We start from the raw sequence: 17477 nt of genomic DNA, 5'->3' as shown, positions 1-17477 counted from the left end.
TAATTATGTACCTCTTCAGTTTGAAAAGTTGTTTTAGAAATTTAAGTTTTTTTCTTATTTCCAAATAGTAAACATCTGCTTTATGTGTGACAATACATAGAGATAGAGGCTGGGGAGGGGCATGTCAGTTTTAATCATAATGTCTGTTTCTTTGGGCTTCAGGGGCTGTGGAAAAGGAAAGTGGTACAAGTTTAATGACACAGTCATAGAAGAATTTGACCTAAATGATGAGACCCTGGAGTATGAATGCTTTGGAGGAGAATATAGACCAAAAGTTTATGATCAAAGTAAGTATTTACAAATGGATATTTCCCATTGGTTTAAACTTTTTAACTTGCAGTTTTCTGTCAAATTGGAATCAGTATTCTTTACCTAAAGAGGTAACCTTTTTATTTTTACGTACCACTGCTCTAGCTATATAGATCCAGACACCTTATTGGCCAGAGAGAAAATGTTTGAGCTGCTTACAAAATGTTTTAAAACTAATTCCTTGAGATGCCTTGGTGGCTCAGTGGTTGAGTATCTGCCTTCGGCTCAGGGCGTGATGATGGAGTCCCACATCAGGCTCCCTGCATGGAGCCTGCTTCTCCCTCTGTCTGTGTCTCTGCCTCTCTCTCTGTCTCACATGAGTAAATAAATAAAATCTTTAAAAGAAATAAAATTAATTCTTTCAGCAGCCTTGAGGGAACAGGTGATGGAGTAAGTTAGGAGGAAGAAATGAGTATCAGGGAGAAACTAATGAACACAGAATTTCAACCTTAAAAATCATTTCAGAAGTACTTGTCCACTAAAATTCTCAAATTTCCTTTTCACTTACATAGAAGCACAATTAATTAGAGAAGACATCTCTAGCACCTGGGTTTTAAAACCATATATATTTAAAAAATAAAAATAAAACCATATATATTCTGCAGTATGGCAAGTCTTTCTCTCCCCAGCCATGCCCCCGCCCAGAAGAAAGAGTATGAGCAAAAGGACATGACAGAATCCAATCAGAATTTGCTAATTGGAGGGGTAGGGACAGACATTTTATAGAGACTTTAGCATTTCTGAATCTGATTTTGCAGTATTCTAGGGGCATTTAAAAATTTCTACCTAAGTTTGGGATGAAGGGGAACTGGGGAAATAGATGAAGGGAATTAAGAGGTAGAGACTTTCAGTTAGAAAATAAATAAGTCTCAGGGATGGAAAGTTAAGCATAGGAAATAAAGTCAGTAATATTGTAATTAAGTTGTATGCAGATAGATGGTAACATTCTGGGAAGCATTTCATAATGTACGTAATTGTTAAATCACCGTTGTACACCTGAAACTACTATTATATGTCAACTATACTTCAATTAAAATTAAAATAAAAAATTCTGCCTATATTAGATCCACGATATTAGATTTTAATACCATACCATGATAGTCCTGAGTCTAATAATAGTACCCATTAATGGTTAAAGATAATATCGTTGCCAAAATTTACCTAGATTTGGCTGTTCTATGCAGAAATGGTTAAGTGAGGCCAGTTACAATCCCATACTGCGCCACAAAACTTATTTTGAAATGTTATTTGCCTTTTGATTAAATCTAGACTTCCCCAGGAACATTTGCCATCTTTATTCTATTATCATACAACTTCCTTCCTGTTCCTCTGTGCCACCTTTCAAGTAATTCTAAACAGTATTATTGGTAAAAAGACAGATTTTACTTACACTTTGCATTTAACTTTTGTAAGTACTTGCTGGATTTATAGATCCTTTATTTTAAATTGCCAGACAAGAAAACCTTTTTTTATTTACAAAGACTTCCTGTCTTGTTACAAAGCAAACCCATATACTGACGTCCGCCGAAGATACTGGAATGCCTATATGCTCTTCTACCAAAGGGTCTCTGATCAAAACTCCCCAGTATTACCAAAGAAAAGTCGAGTCAGTGTCGTACGGCAAGAAGCTGAGGATCTCTCTTTGTGAGTTTCTCTTCCACATAATTTGCTGTGCAATTTCAGTAGGTGGTCATTGTAATCTTGAGTATACTTTTTGGCATTTAAAGGTAATTTGTTAAATAAGCTAGAGGGAAATTCTAAAAAGAAAATAAGTAAATCCCTTTACCCCTTTTCTTATTGCTACCTGTTTATTATTTCCTTAGCAAGAAGTTATTTTGTGTCTAGAAACCTATATATAAATTATTTCATTCTAGAATTGCAGTTTTTTTCTGATCTCAGCATATATTGAGTACACTTTATGTCCAAAGTATAGTACTTTGCCAGCACTGTCAGTGTTCTTGTGTTTTTTAAGGTCCTATTGTCTATGAATTTGCATTTCCCTGTATTGGACCTAGAAAGTATGCGGTTTACTATTAAGTCTAGCACCCTTATATAAGTCTATATAAGTGTGCCAGGTTGTAGTAACTACTCCAGCAGCCACTTTACACCAGACAATTTTCTTATTTCATCCATAGGTCAGCACCGTCTTCACCAGAGATTTCACCTCAGTCGTCTCCCCGGCCCCACAGGCCTAACAATGACCGGCTCTCTATTCTCACCAAGCTGGTTAAAAAAGGCGAGAAGAAAGGACTCTTTGTGGAGAAAATGCCTGCTCGAATATACCAGGTAAGAGCCATACAAAAGGGAGAAAATTCAGATAAAAGTCAAAATCCACCTCATAGGTCCAGAAATATTCCTGCCAGCCTCCTCCTGGACGTGGCCGGACCTCGAGTACCTCATCCTAACTGCCTTGTCCCATGAGTCTCTTATACCAGATCACAGAGGTAGCCACAGACTCCAAGTGGCTGGCACTATTGTTGGCCTGCCGTGTGACTAGTGGGTGCCACAGGTGGATGAGTGGGAGGGCATGGACACACTGCTGGATTAACTTACTGTCTACAGAGGAAAAATAAGGTTCATACCTATGGTTTAAACTAATGTGACGGTGAGGACATTGAATATCTACTCTGTGCTTCATGCTTTAAATGAATCCTTAATTCTTAAAATGCTCTCGTGGAGTAGTGGGTTTTATCCCCATTTTTAAGATGGAAAAACTGAGCTCAGAAAAGGAGAAGTGACCTGCCAGTATCACAAAGCCAGGATTTAAATTCAGAATTGTCCAACTACCCATTCCAGGCTTTATATACTAAGTAATTAAAAGCTGAATAGCCAGAACCAGAGAATTTAAGAAAAGTTTGGAGTGTTTTATTTCAAGAGAAAGAATTAAGCTCTCCAATACAAGGAGAGCATGGAGTTAGTTGTATTTGGGAAAGCTCTGTTTATCCTTCAACCCAAAAGAGCAAGTTTGAATTCACTCGTCCTTCATATGGTGGTTTTCCTAAATTTCCCGAAACAGTTTGGTTTGATGAATAATAATTCACCTTTCACCTTCTTATATTTGAAAGGAAGATTTTCCTCTCTCCTTTTTTAAAATTTCAAAGTTCGAGAGAAGGGTTCTTGTGAATCCTTCTAACCTAATATAAAACCATTTTTGCCTAATGTACCATTAAAAATGTCTTTCATGTACTGAATATTTTGCCTTGTGTCTTAATAATTACTAATTTTCTTTTGTAGATGGTGAGAGATGAAAACCTCAAGTTTATGAAGAATAGAGATGTGTACAGTAGTGATTATTTCAGTTTTGTTTTGTCTTTAGCATCATTGAATGCTGTAAGTACTAGTTGGCTTGTTTGTAGAGGACTAAGAAAGGAGCATAGTTAACTGTCAACTCAAGTGTTCAGTGACTCATCCTCCCCCTGCGCTGTTAGCACTCAGATTAGATGCCTGGAACATTTGCACAAACTTGTCACTTACTGGGTGATGTTAAAGTACAGGCAGTGCTCAGAATGTGTACTGCAGATTGTGAATAGGTACGGGTTTCCACACGCTGGCTTTTTCAAATGCTCTTCAGTTTTATAAAGAATCTAAGAATAGCCATGAGGTGAATGTTGGGCTTTGTGGAGATTAATTTGTCCTAATTTGTCATCAGACATTCTGACTCAAGATGAACTTCTAAGTACTTCTATTTCTTGAGTATCGTGATTATAATTTGCCAGTAACAGAAAAAACTTTTAGTCTGTTGACAGATTACTTACCATCCTGTGGTCTAAAGGCTCTATTTTGAGAGGGCTTCATAAAAGAAATGAAAAGGATGTCTTTTCTTAACCTTTTAAAAAATTTAAATGGAACACTTTCTATAATAAGCTGGCTAGATTTTTCTTTTTAGTCCTTAATTTTATTATGTGTCATTATTCAGTTTATAATATGTAATAGTCTATAAAACATCAATGTAAAATACCATCTCTTTTCTCCCTCTCCTCAGACTAAATTAAAGCATCCATATTATCCTTGCATGGCAAAGGTGAGCTTACAGCTTGCTATTCAGTTCCTTTTTCAAACTTACCTACGGACAAAGAAAAAACTCAGGTAAGAGGTGATGTTTTGATAGTCTTTTGTAGCAAAAGGTACTGATGAATTTAACTAAAACTGAATTTATAAATCAAAGCATTGTGAAGGCACCCAGTATATTCAAGTGCTTAAGACATGATTAATCCCTTCCTATCTTGAAGGGATTTCTAATCTCATAGGAAGGATGAATAAAGCAGAAAAAGCAAGGCATAAATGCCGTACATCTTTGGGAATTGGGCAAAATCCTATCCAGCTGGATATGGGGATCGGGTTGGTGTTAAAGACATTGATATTCTCAGAGGACTTTGGAAGGCAAAAGTAGAGAAACAAAGGGAATAATTCTCGGTGAAGGGAAAACCTGAGTATTGGACAAGACTTACCAAAGAACCATGAATGACTAGTATTTTGCTCATACATGTAAGGAACTCATTGGAAATGAGATCAAATGCGGGGTTGGATGACCACATTGTATGTCCTGAGCACCACAGAGGGGAGTTGGGACTGCATTCAGTGGGAGATCGTGGAGTGTTTTTTATTGTAGTGGGGCAATACATTCAGAGACACTCTAGATTTTGACTGGATGTTATCCACCATTGGTTGTTATCTTCAGCACCTGGAAGGTGCCTGACACATTGTGGGTTCCAGGTAAAATTTGCTTCATTATTGGGTGAAGGGTGAAGAATAGTTGCACACTGGCTGGAGCCAGGTGCCCAGAGCAAGGAGAGTCTCGAGGTGAGGAAGACAGGGACAATTAGAGCAGCGCGGTTCTGTCCTCCCCTCTGCGGGTGAACTTTTCCAACTATGCAGAGGTTTGGGGAAAGATGTTGCAGACAAGAGACACTTGAGAAGGAACAAATAGAATGGCTTTCAACTTCATTTTTATGTGTAATAAAGATATATTAAATGATACCTCTTGTTATTATTTAATTGAAAAAGAACACATACTATATTCCTTTTAATGTCTGGCATAGAACTAAGGAAATGTCATTACTTTTATTGTGAAATTTGCTCAAGCTGTCTGTGCATTGCAAACTTGCATTTTCATCTTGTTTGTAATTACCATTTTGGGGCATGAGGAAATAGAAGGAGTGTTACGGGAGGTCACAGGCAGTATAGTCATTATGCTTCTTTGTCTACCCAAATGTTTTTATTCCATAAAGTAGGGTATTAATGATTGTAGCAATGAAATATAAAAATGTTGTAGTAACCTATTCTGAAAGTGGACATTTTACAAATGTAAATTAAGCAAAACAAAAGGCCACAGTCATTTTTCCCAATTGAAGTTGTTTGAAGAAGATGCAGAAGATAAAAGCTAAAGTCTTAAGACTTAAGTTTCTTCACATTTTTGCGCGGGGGGGGGGGGGGGGCGGTGGGAGGGAGTAGAAAAAATGCCAATCCATGGCTGCTGAGGTGCATGGAGCCATGTTGTTAATCTGCAGTCACTGGGTATCCATTCACCCTCTACCCCAACTCCCTGAAACAGGTTAAATCACAGTGACACTCTGTGGGGTCATTTACTGGGGCTGTACTCCTTACATGTCTGTCTATGCTTTTTTAAAGGGTTGATACTGAAGAATGGATTGCCACTATTGAAGCATTACTTTCCAAAAGTTTTGATGCTTGTCAGTGGCTAGTTGAATATTTTATTAGCTCTGAAGGACGAGAATTAATAAAGTAAGTGTCAAGATCTTTTAATTAAAAGAAATCTGTGCCTCTTCCACTGATTTAGAACTGCTCTTTCTTGTAACTATTTTTATTTCTTCTTGAAATTACTTTTCTGATTGGAGTCAATTTTGACCTGTCTTCAGTAGAAGCATGAGGAAAGTTTTCAGGTCACTCTAAAGTCATTCTTTCTAAAACCATCTCCGTTGGACTAGACTCAGACAAGTGTTCGGTGAGCACAAGGAGAACATGTGTGCACATCGCTACATGCTCACCGGCAAGCATGACCTGAACTCCTGCTGTGGCTCAGGAGATTCCAGAATATGTGTCCCCTCCCTCAGGGATCCACTGTCTGATGGCAAGGAAGAGAGGCTAACGATTCTTCGTTACTACACCACAATATTGTCTATGTTTGGATTCTGGCAAAAATACTGTTTTTCAAAAACTTACTGATATTGTAACACCTGTGGTAGTATATATTTACCTATGTACCTGTAATAAAAAATACTTTGCCTTTTTTGGTAAAGAATCAAGATGTTCAGTCACCATGGATGTTTACACCGTACTCCCAATCATCCAGCTTCTCTTGTCCTTGATAAGTTTAGCACTCCTGCAGGGGCACCCTGATCTCAGTATCCTTTGTTCCTAGTGGGCTCCTTCGCTGCCCATTCCACTATACCTCTTCACTCCTCGTGTCTACCATGCCAGCACACCCCACTTCCAGCTAAGGACCTTGCCTCAGACTTTGCTGAGAAAGTACGAGTCACAGATGAGCAGCCCTCTTTCCTCGGCACACCAAGAGCCTGGTCTCATCTCTTTTCCTCCTTACTATGAAGTGTCCTCTCTCCTCTCAAAATGAAGCTCCATGTGAGCAAACCCTTTTTCAGCTCTCATTCCTACATCTTTACCTTGTAGAATTTTCTGTGGAGTACTTCCATCAGCATGCAGATATGCTCTGGTATCTCTCAACTTAAAACAGACAGCAGGGAATTCAGAAAGCCTGTTCATTTCCCTGCTGTACACAAAGTCCCTTCCATGGGGAACTCATAGGCTGGTGGCATGTTAGAGAGCTAATCAAAACTCTTGATCCCACATTCCTTTCGTCTCTAGGACTGAGCTCCAGACACTGATTTGCCTACTTGATATCTCTTTCTTTCTCTAATCTGCCTCATACAGCAACAAAAGTGGGTGTTTTTTTGTTATTGTTGTTTTTGTTTTGTTTTAACAAACTGAATCACATTACCTCCCTGCTTGAAAATTCTTCAGTGGATTCCTGTCACACTCCTGATAAAATCTACAATCTTTACCATAACCCACAAGGCCTTGAATATGGTTTTGTTTCACTTTCCTCACACTGGCTTATTGATTCCTTAAACATGCTAACTTTTGTTTTACTGCCTAAAGACCCTTGCACCTTTACTCCCTCTATCTGGAACATTCTCCCATCCAGTCCTGCATAGTAAGCGCCTTCTTATCCTTCAGATATCAGAGAGGCCATTCCTTCCTGATGGCCTCATCTGAAGCTGGTCTGTACAGTTGGTCTGCTCTACTGTTTTGCCTGTCTCCTCACTAAACACTGGCTTCTTGAGGGCAGAAGCTGAGTGTTTGGTTCCCTACTGTAAAACAAAGAGCATGGCACATAGTAAGCACTCAGATGTTTGTAAGTGCATGCATGCGTGCATGTGTGCATACATGCACATATTTCATAAACAGTGCGAATAAACATTTCTGTGAAGTGTGATATGTGCATGCCCCTTCAGTTTGCATTCGAGACCAACTTCCCCCCATTTTTCCAGAGTAACTCCAAAGTCTCTTCCCAATAGTTGGGAAGTTGAATAAGATAGAATTGCCATATATTTGGAAGAAACATGGCAAATATTTAGTTTATTCCCTTATATGCAACCAGGCTTGCTTTTAAATGTCTCCAAAGGAACTTGGTGACTCCTTTGGGACTATGTTTGGTTTCTTAGTGTTCCTGATGGTTAAGAATCCCAGTGAATTACCTAGTCTGAATCCTTCCTGAGAGCTTATTATAGTTTTATCTTTTTATCATTCAGTTTATCATTATTAGTTGCTGGTTTTGTATTTTGTAATTTTATAATTGCTTCTTTAGAATTTTTAACATCTCATTGTTACAGCTGAAGTAACAATGTGAAGGGGATGCTGTCTCTTAGGTCAGAGCTTCTCAGTATAGTCTTTTTTTGAGACAATGCTTGAATGTAACTATAATAGTAAAAATTTGAATTAGTACTAAATATTGTTTGAAAATTGATGCAAAAAAATTAAAACTACTAAATATTTTACATCTTTTAAAAAGTTTTTATTGTGGAAGTGTTTAAATATATAGCACAATAGCCAGAATGAGAGCCCTGCCCTGTACCACTCGCTTCCCAGGTCAGGTTATCAACACTTTGCCCATGTTGTTGCCCCTCCCAACACCCACCATTCACACACAGACCTGCTTTTTTTCCTGTAAAGTATTGTTTTTAGGATTTATTTATTATAGAGAGAGAGCATGTACATGCACGCACGAGTGAGGGGTTTGCTAGAGGGAGAAAATACCAAGCAGACTCCCGCTGAGCTCGGAGCCCAATGCAGGGCTTGAGATCATGACCTCAGCCAAAATCAATAGTCAGACACCCAACTGACTGAGCCACCCAGGTGCCCCTTTTTCTCTCAGGTATTTTTAAGTAAGTCTTAGACATCATATTATTTCACTATAAATTTTTCAGCCTGTATCTCTGAAAGTAGTTTCTTAAGACTCTCGTGACCTAGAATTGCTCCTCCCAGCCGCCCCTTTGTTATGCCATTTTGTTGTTTGAGGGACAGACTGATGATTTGCCTTGTCGAACTCTTCACGTTCTGGATTTGTCTGCATTCTCATAGTGCCTCTGTGTCCTGGTATCTACGATAGGAAATTGTAGGGCACCCCCTGATGATACTCTTTCCAAAGGAATTACACCTAAATCTAATCAAGCCTCTTTACAGGCATATTGTTATCTCTTTAACTTTCTGACCATTGCCCCTTAGAGTCTTAGTGGATTTTGAACATAGCTTTCTCTGGTGCAAATTAGGTAGCTAATAGGTAGTATTAATGGTTATGGGGAAGAGCAGCAGAGAGGGGAGGAAGGAAACACTAGTGTTGCCCTCAAACAGGGACCAGAGCAGGTTTCTACTGGCACCTGAAGGTTGTGGTCGTCGAAATTTGGCTGTATTTAAATCTTTCATGTGGAGTAATGAGAACTTTGTGCTAAGAAATATTAGAAAAGTCAGGCGGGTTTTCACTTTGCTGGTAACAGTATGGGTCATCACATCAAAGTGAGCCTGTCATGCAAGAACAAAGGTTGACTGTGGAGAAGCACACCTTGGGGCACGCTCACCCCACACACGCTTCCGCCTGACCATGCCTCTCCACAACTGGGGCTGCCTCCCCCACCACTCAGGCACCTGCAGGGGCCTGTAAAGGATTGCAGTAAATGATGCACTTGGGGGGCATTGCATGGTAGCTGACTATAACATGAACAGTACCGGAGATCAAGGAAGCCCTTGATCAACTCTGACTGCTGTGGTCATCACCCTCATAGAGGAAGAAAGGAGGGAAGCATGACCTCTTGGGCTGCAAATCCTCATTTAGGGGGGATTTAGGTAACAAGGCCTGGCGAGGGAGAGGAAAGGAAGAGGTAGAAATACTGGTTCACAGATGGAGTAGAAGGAGATCTCTTGACTGCAGACCTTAGTATCTTATTCTGAGAAATCCCAAGGAAAACTGAGTGAACAGAATCTATGAAATACTAGGTTCTTTGCTTTCATGTGTCTTTATGCCCGTTTCTCTCCTTAAACCGTTATGTTTATACAGATGCTCATTTTAGGAGAAAGGTGGGGAAGGAATCTATTTTTTAGCATCCAGGGGTCTGATTTTCCTGTTTGGCCTTCTCCTTCCCTCATGAGAGTTTCCCAAAGCTCTCAGGAAGCTTGACCTAATATCTTAGAGGGATTTTGTTTCTTGGATACTAGATGGGCCTGGTGTTGGGGAGGTTGGTTTATAGAAATCCATTTTTGCTTTCTCAACGTGCACCTTTTCTCTCTCTGTACTTTAGGATTTTCTTGTTGGAGTGCAGTGTGAGAGAAGTGCGAGTTGCCGTGGCCACCATTCTGGAGAAAACTCTAGACAGTGCCTTGTTTTATCAGGATAAGGTCGGTCTCCTATCTTAGATGTTATTTATACATTCTGTTACTACCAAGTGTTTTAAATTGCACATGATAAGAAAGAGAGCCTAGGATTGGAGTCTGGTAATTTTGCCACATAGAATGAACCTCCCGTGGACTGCCTTTCTGATAAATGCCAGGGTAGAAGGCATGCTATCCTTGCCGCCTCATATTCTAGGAGTCAGGATAGGCTAGGAATTTGGGTCTGCTCTGGTCTGCTTCAGGATTTTCTCTCTAGAGCACTCCTTTTTCAGAGTCTTCTCTCAAGAGTCTGTGTTAGATTTCATTGAACTGAGACTAACCTAAGTCTAGAGACTCCAGTCTAGACCACAGGCATTTTGAGCCACACTTGGCTTTGTCTCTTTCCTAATAAACTATTTGCATTATCCAAACCAACCAAGTGCCATCCATCAAGGAGCAGCGGCCAAGAGCGTTTCTTCATTGGTCTCCATTACTCCCTAGTCTTTGTTCCTGTTCTTCTGGATTTCTTCTTCCTAATTCTATTTTCTGCAACATATTTTCTGGTTTACAGTTCTACACATGCGAAAACAAACATGGTATTTATTACTATCCTCAATCCCCCCACATTTTAAGTCTTAAGGAAATAAATGACATACGCTGTAAGTCTGATTATTCAATCTGTTATTAAGTCCTAGCAAATATAACACTTCTTCCCAAGTTTGCTGTTTCAAACAGCTGACACTACATGGAAAACTTTGAAAAATGTTATTTGCAGATCTGATTGGCTCCTTGTAGACATTGGCTGGAGGCAGTGTGTCTCAATGAACTCAATGCAAATTCTAGGAATTGCTGCTTCGGATCCAGATGTTGGCTCTGCTGTTCGACCTTGAGCAAGTCCTCGAAGAGAGATGCTAACCCAGTTACAGTATCTGGCACCCTTCCACGTTGCCTGACCCAGAGGTCACTGTTAGACCAGACAGCCTCAGGTGCTTTGCTCAGGCCAGAGTGAATGAGGAGGTCAAATACACCCTTTAGGGAGGACCTAGAAGAAGACCATGTCTCCATTCCAAGAATTATTAAGAAGCTGAAGTTTCGTGCAAGGCGCTGCTTTTCAATCAGTTTAAACAGCATGACCATTTTTTAACTTCACCTTACCTAGATGCAGAATATATAGAATCAATCAATGGGAGCCTGTTAGGATAGTTTAGATACCATTGCTTTGAAACACCCCCGTGGAGCTTTTCTAAGATACTTAACATAAGGGCCTTCTCGCTGTCCTCCTTCCTGCCATGTACCAACCCAACCAGAGGGTAAAAGCAGAATTAGTGCAGTCTCCTTACAGATGGGGTCAGGCTATGGCATAGTAGTCCATCAACCTCTAGAGGCAGGACTGCAGGTAATAGGAAGGGAAGGGAGTGGTGGAGGACGTAAGCATGCGAGTCATTGCCTCAGTGAATTCTATCTGATGTCCAGTGGATGTATTTTATGTCTTTTTTTCCCCCTATAATGGAAATGGTGCCTCTGGCCACCCGCTTTATATTGTAAAGTATTTTGAAAACAAAGTACTATATAAATGGTAGGTTTTACTGTATTTTTAATGAGTGTGACAGGACGGATGGGAATATTTCAGCCTGTGAACACCATCTTTAGGGGAGATGAGATAATAAGAGTAGTAAGCTGGTCTTAATCCTCCAATCACAGATGAATTTCTAGGGACTTGTCCAAAACCAGTTGGGGTGGGAGGGAAAGAAGAAGCAATGTGATAACCAAAATGGTTTCTAAACAAATAAAATGTTTTTCAAAGCTTTCCATGAGGCGTCAGCGGGCTTTCAAGTAAGTTCACGGTTGAGTTGATATTACCGTTGTCATTCTGTCAGGCTGTTGCGCTCCATTTGCTCCATTGGCTTGATTTCTGGCCCTTATGCCTGTGTCTGTGTTTTTTATTCTTTGCATCTGTGATTATGTGAAGAAGTAGCATAGTGGAGGGAGGGATTCAGAAATGTTTCCTCTAAACCCCCTTTTTTTCAAGAGACAGAAATTGGCTCTGCAGAAAATGTGACCATTAGCCATACAGCCCTGCCCTTGAATCTGAAATCTAGAAAACAAGACTAGGCTTTCCTCTTGTTTCTACAGTACCAATCTTTCCCTGGAAGATAAAAGTGATGATTTTGTTTTTGCTCTCCAAAGCATAAATCCATCTGAATCTGAGACTGGATTGTATCAATCAGACTTTACTTTTGTTCTTAAACGGTGATTTACTTCAGATTAACCCTGTTACAAGTGTCTGTCTTATATTCTTTCTCTTTATATGATTTCATCTTTCTTCTAACCAGTTAAAAAGCCTTCATCAGTTACTGGAAGTACTACTTGCTCTGTTGGATAAAGATGTCCCAGAAAACTGTAAAAACTGTGCTCAGTACTTTTTCCTATTCAACACTTTTGTACAAAAGGTAAGTGATTTTTTTTCTAGTATCTTTCCTAATCTAGCAAAGTTCTAGTCTAAAGGAATTTTTCATACATGGAAGAAATTTGGACTGGTCAATAGTGGATCTAAAGATACGATTTTATGAGTATTTCTTCTTAAAAATCTTAAGATCTGTGGATTCTGTTACTTGCCAGAATTCTGATACAGGTAGATTTTAATTACTCATTGAAGACAGCAGAAGGCCCCATTAGAACTAGAGCCTTAATGCATGTCTGGCAGCCAGCGTGAAGCAGTGGGAGTTTTTGTTGAAACTCCAGTGTTTTTTAAACTACATTTTTAACCAGTACTTTATGTAAATTATTACAGCATTTAAAAACTTACTGGGCTCTTAAAACTTCTCATTAAGTGTTTTTAATACACATTTTTGTCTGGATAGATCTATAACTTATTCTCGTTATGTTGTGACAGCAAGGCATTCGGGCTGGGGATCTTCTTCTGAGGCATTCAGCTCTGCGACACATGACCAGCTTTCTCCTCGGGGCCAACCGGCAAAACAATCAGGTAGTGCCTGCTGCTGTGTGGCCCAGTGTGGTAGCCATGGTTTTGTCACCATGTTGTTTCTCTTTGTAGGTGATGAACATATTCAATCTCATAAGATTCCAGGTGCTGGTACTACATACCCTTTAGAGTTCTTTGGAGTTCATTTGTTTTTACAGCCTCCTCGCAGAATTTAGTCTGATGATAACCCATGGAAATGACTAACAAGAATATCAGTCAGGAAATGTCCTAGGAGGAAAGATGGGCTCCAACTGGGGAGGTTTTAGAAGGCTTCAAGAAGTAGTGCACTGGGGTCTCCACTTGTCCTCAGGGACCATGGGCAAGGCCATTCTGTCAGAGATTGCTGGTGTAGGGAGCTGGTGATAGGGCTGGGATGAGAACGTAAGGCTGAGCAGTGTGGCCTGACGATGCCTGCTGCATGTATAGCACTCACAGCCAGAGCGTGAGAGGGAAGTTTTCTGTGACAGTGGGGCTACAGAGATCCAAGGATGGCTCTCCTATTTGGAGTTTCTGTGCTGGTGTGTTTCTCCCATCACCTTATGTCTTCTCTTTGACAGATTTAAAGGTGAAAAATGTGAACATGCACAGATAATAAATGCTATTTATGGAGTACCTTTTATGCACCAGGCACATTGGTTACTTTACATGTTTTGCTTGATACAGTTCAATAAAATAAGCATTTTCCTCCCCATTCTCAAGAAAGCTCAGAGAAGTTAAGTGTTCATGCGAGGTCACAGAGCTAAAGCATCATGGAGCAGGGACTCAGGCCCAGCTCTGCTTTCCCCTCCGCATAACACATCACATAGGAACGTGTTCCTGTCTAGATGAGGAGACACAGACTTACTGCCCAGAGCTCCTCTCTGCCTCCTGCTATGCCACCTGTTGCTCTCTGTAACGTCAGCAAGTACTGCTGTGTGATAGTGTGTTTGTTCGTGTCACACTCTTGTATCTGGGACTCTGTTGACCCTAGCAGTAGACTGACATTAACTGTAGTTAAATAAGATTTAATGTAATTAATAGTGTCATATAATCCATATTGTTTTACTTTTATGGGGCACACATAACATTGAAAACATTTTTACTTTTCATGTTTCATTGGGTCCTCAAAACCATGAAGGGGCAGGTAGGTCATCTCTGCCGTGACACAGAGAGGCCAGGGCTATTATGGTAAAGAACTTGCCCATGTCCACCTACCACCATGAATGGCACAGAGGGGTCGAGCCACCAGCTCTCCAGCCTCCTGAGTTTTCCCCATCATACTAGGGTACGGGAAAGTTAGCCAGCACAGGTCAGAAGCATTCAGTACCTAAATTGAATACAGAAATGGAACTGTTTGAGAGCACAAGTTAATACGTCTTTGGGGAAAAAACACTTTCAGCTAGCTTATTAAACCCATGACGGGCAGCCCGGGTGGCTCAGTGGTTTAGTGCCACCTTTGGCCCAGGGTGTGATCCTGAAGACCCAGGATCGAGTCCCACGTCAGGCTCCCTGCATGGAGCCTGTTTCTCCCTCTGCCTGTGTCTGTGCCTCTCTCTCTCTGTATCTCTCATGAATAAATAAATAAAAATTTTTTAAACATTAAAAAAATAAAACCCATGACTTTGATCTCTTCTACCATCAAACATTGAAAAAGAATCATGGCTCAAAATAGCATGAGCCAGCCCGTCCCTTCCTTTTTATGTTATTTCTAACCAAAATAACGTCCAGTATATTTTCTCTGTCAACAGATACGTCGGTGGAGTTCAGCACAAGCACGAGAATTTGGGAATCTTCATAATACAGTGGCATTACTGGTTTTGCATTCAGACGTCTCTTCTCAAAGGAATGTTGGTGAGCTTTTATTAAATAGAGAGTGAATTTATCAGTAATGCATGGAGACTAATAATGCTAGCAATTAAATGAATGTTACTTCTTATTTTACTGTTTGATAAACAGTACACTGAAACACTGAAAATTATTTGTTTTAATGCATGTTAAATTTCACCCTATTTGAAATTGAGGAACACTGAAAATTATTTGTTTTAATGCATGTTAAATTTCACCCTATTTTATTAGCTTGTCACAAAAGAAAGTCAATCATTTATTTGGTGGGCATGGATCTACAAGTATTTAAAAAAACACTCTGGAATTAGAGGCTAATCCACAGTTCATCCATCACCATAATTGACGCAGCTAATCTAGTGGGGAAAATAGCCAAGTGTGGGCTAGAGTTCCTAGTGTTGTTAACTTGACCAAGTCACCTGACCTTTCTGGTCCTTAGTACAAAATGGAAATACGAAAAACATAATTCCCCAGGCATAATGAGGATTTAATCGGCTAAAATGTTAAAGTACTTTGTAAAGCTAAAGAGGATTCAGATGTAACTTATGTCATTGAAATGTGTTTGAATGCAAGATGTAGCTGGTACCTTTCCTGTTTTGTCCCCCAGAGCCAATAGCTCAGTCCTTATTTAGTGCAGCTGAGACAGACATTGCCTCTGTGCTTATCCAGTGTTCTAATGTACGTGTGTACCACATCTTTACACTGTTCTAGGCCTTGGCAGGACAGCACCAACAACAACAGTAATGACACAACAAAACAGCTGGAAAGTATCCAGGGTTTTCTGTGTGCTGTGGTCTTTCCACAGAGCTCTGGGGTTAGGTGTTTAATCTCCTCAGCAAGCCTATGAGGGATGGTCCCCTTTCCCAGACAGGGAAGCCACAGCAAGGCCAGGTTCATAGCTTGCACGGGCCTCCATCAGGAAGCAGCATAGGGCCTGGCATATGAGGCTAGCCTCTGACCACCAGCAGCTGTGGTAGGCATTCATACTGTGTGACCAGGAAGATCTGCTAGAAATCACAGAGCATCACTCTGCTCTGTAAGTGCAGCCTGACTCTCTAAAAGCACCACTGGGGAGCACCCCATGGCTGTGAGGCAGTTTGCGTCCTTCACTTTGACTCATACAGCTGAAAAGACTAAGGCTGCCTACCTAATTCGTGGGTTCAGACGGGTTTGTAAAAGAAAGATGTGAGTCCTCGTTTTTTAGCATGTAGGTCGATTCTCCTTAGCATAAGTGGTGGTAGCTGGTATTTGAGGTCAGTTGTTGGAGCAACAAGTGTCTTATCCAGTGTCTTAGAGGCATTTGGACATTTTCTTTCATATACTATTTATATTTTTACTTCTTTCAAAGATTGTCTTGGGAGATCTTAAATAGTCACCCCAACAGCTTAGGCAGAAATGCTGTGAGAAGTAGACATCCTATGTGCATGCCTGGCTTCCCCACCAGGCTGTGAGGGAATGAGCTATATGTACTAAGCTGCTGCGTGTGTGACACTTGAGAGAACCACTTCACCCTGTGGGTATCTGTCTCATGAAAGGACATCAAGTGATGAAACAGGCTTGGTTTTTCTTTGGTCTCCTACAGCTCCTGGTCTATTTAAGCAACGGCCACCCATTAGTGTCGCCCCCTCCAGCCCCTTGCTGCCCCTCCACGAGGAAGTAGAGGCCTTGTTGTTCCTGTCTGAAGGGAAGCCTTACCTGTTAGAGGTATGTACTTGGTCTTCTTGAGCCTTTTTCTTTTTTCTTTTAAAGATTTATTTATTTATTTATTCATGATAGATAGAAAGAATGAGGCAGAGACACAGGCAGAGGGAGAAGCAGGCTCCATGCCAGGAGCCCAATGCAGGACTCGATCCCGGACTCCAGGGTCGCGCCCTGGGCCAAAGGCAGGCACCAAACCGCTGAGCCATCCAAGGATCCCCGAGCCCTTTTCTTTTTCTTTTCCTGTTACCTACTTGGGGGAAAATGCCTCTTGTAATATCTTCTGTGTCACTCTGATATTTAGAGAAAGAATGATTCTTTCATATTTTTTTAAGATTTTGTTTATTCATGAGAGACAGAGAGAGAGAGAGAGAGAGAGAGAGAGAAAGGGGCGCAGAGACACAGGCAGAGGGAGAAACAGGCCCCATGCAGGGAGCCTGAACGGGACTTGATCCCCGGTCTCCAGGATCACACCCAGGACTGAAGTCAGCGCTAAACTGCTGAGCCACCCAGGCTGTCCAGAATGATTCTTTCAAATTAATTTTTCTTCCTGGGTATACATGTCAGAAAGAAATGAGCTGAAGAGAATTTTTATGGTCCTCTCTGCAAGCAAGGATCAGATATCTGGGCCCAGCCCTGCTCATTCCCCCCTCCAAGTCTCAGGAGGAGGTGAACGACACTTCTGCAAGAAGATATTAGGAGTTTATTAGGAAAGGATTTTGTTCCCCATCTTTTATGTCTGTCTCTGGTTCTGGAATGCCACAACTCT

General features: G+C 40.7%; 1 protein-coding gene across 3 annotated transcripts in view; it reads left to right on the top strand.

Moving 5' to 3' along the window:
- Positions 1-17477, top strand: part of USP24 (ubiquitin specific peptidase 24) — a 136824-nt gene that overhangs the window by 105018 nt on the left and 14329 nt on the right. For 2 of the 3 annotated variants that reach the window (XM_072820379.1, XM_072820378.1), the window contains exons 50-60: positions 163-287; positions 1812-1953; positions 2445-2595; positions 3544-3639; positions 4292-4395; positions 5938-6051; positions 10137-10233; positions 12540-12656; positions 13100-13192; positions 14917-15019; positions 16593-16714. In XM_072820379.1, the coding sequence (XP_072676480.1) occupies positions 163-287; positions 1812-1953; positions 2445-2595; positions 3544-3639; positions 4292-4395; positions 5938-6051; positions 10137-10233; positions 12540-12656; positions 13100-13192; positions 14917-15019; positions 16593-16714 (1264 nt within the window). Of the gene's footprint in view, positions 1-162; positions 288-1811; positions 1954-2444; positions 2596-3543; positions 3640-4291; positions 4396-5937; positions 6052-10136; positions 10234-12539; positions 12657-13099; positions 13193-14916; positions 15020-16592; positions 16715-17477 lie in introns of those variants that run through there. The other variant, XM_072820380.1, reaches the window with a different exon arrangement.

This window comes from Canis lupus, chromosome 3 (assembly GCF_048164855.1).
Source record: "Canis lupus baileyi chromosome 3, mCanLup2.hap1, whole genome shotgun sequence".
NCBI lineage: Eukaryota > Metazoa > Chordata > Mammalia > Carnivora > Canidae > Canis > Canis lupus.
This window is presented reverse-complemented; position numbering and strand designations above follow the sequence as displayed.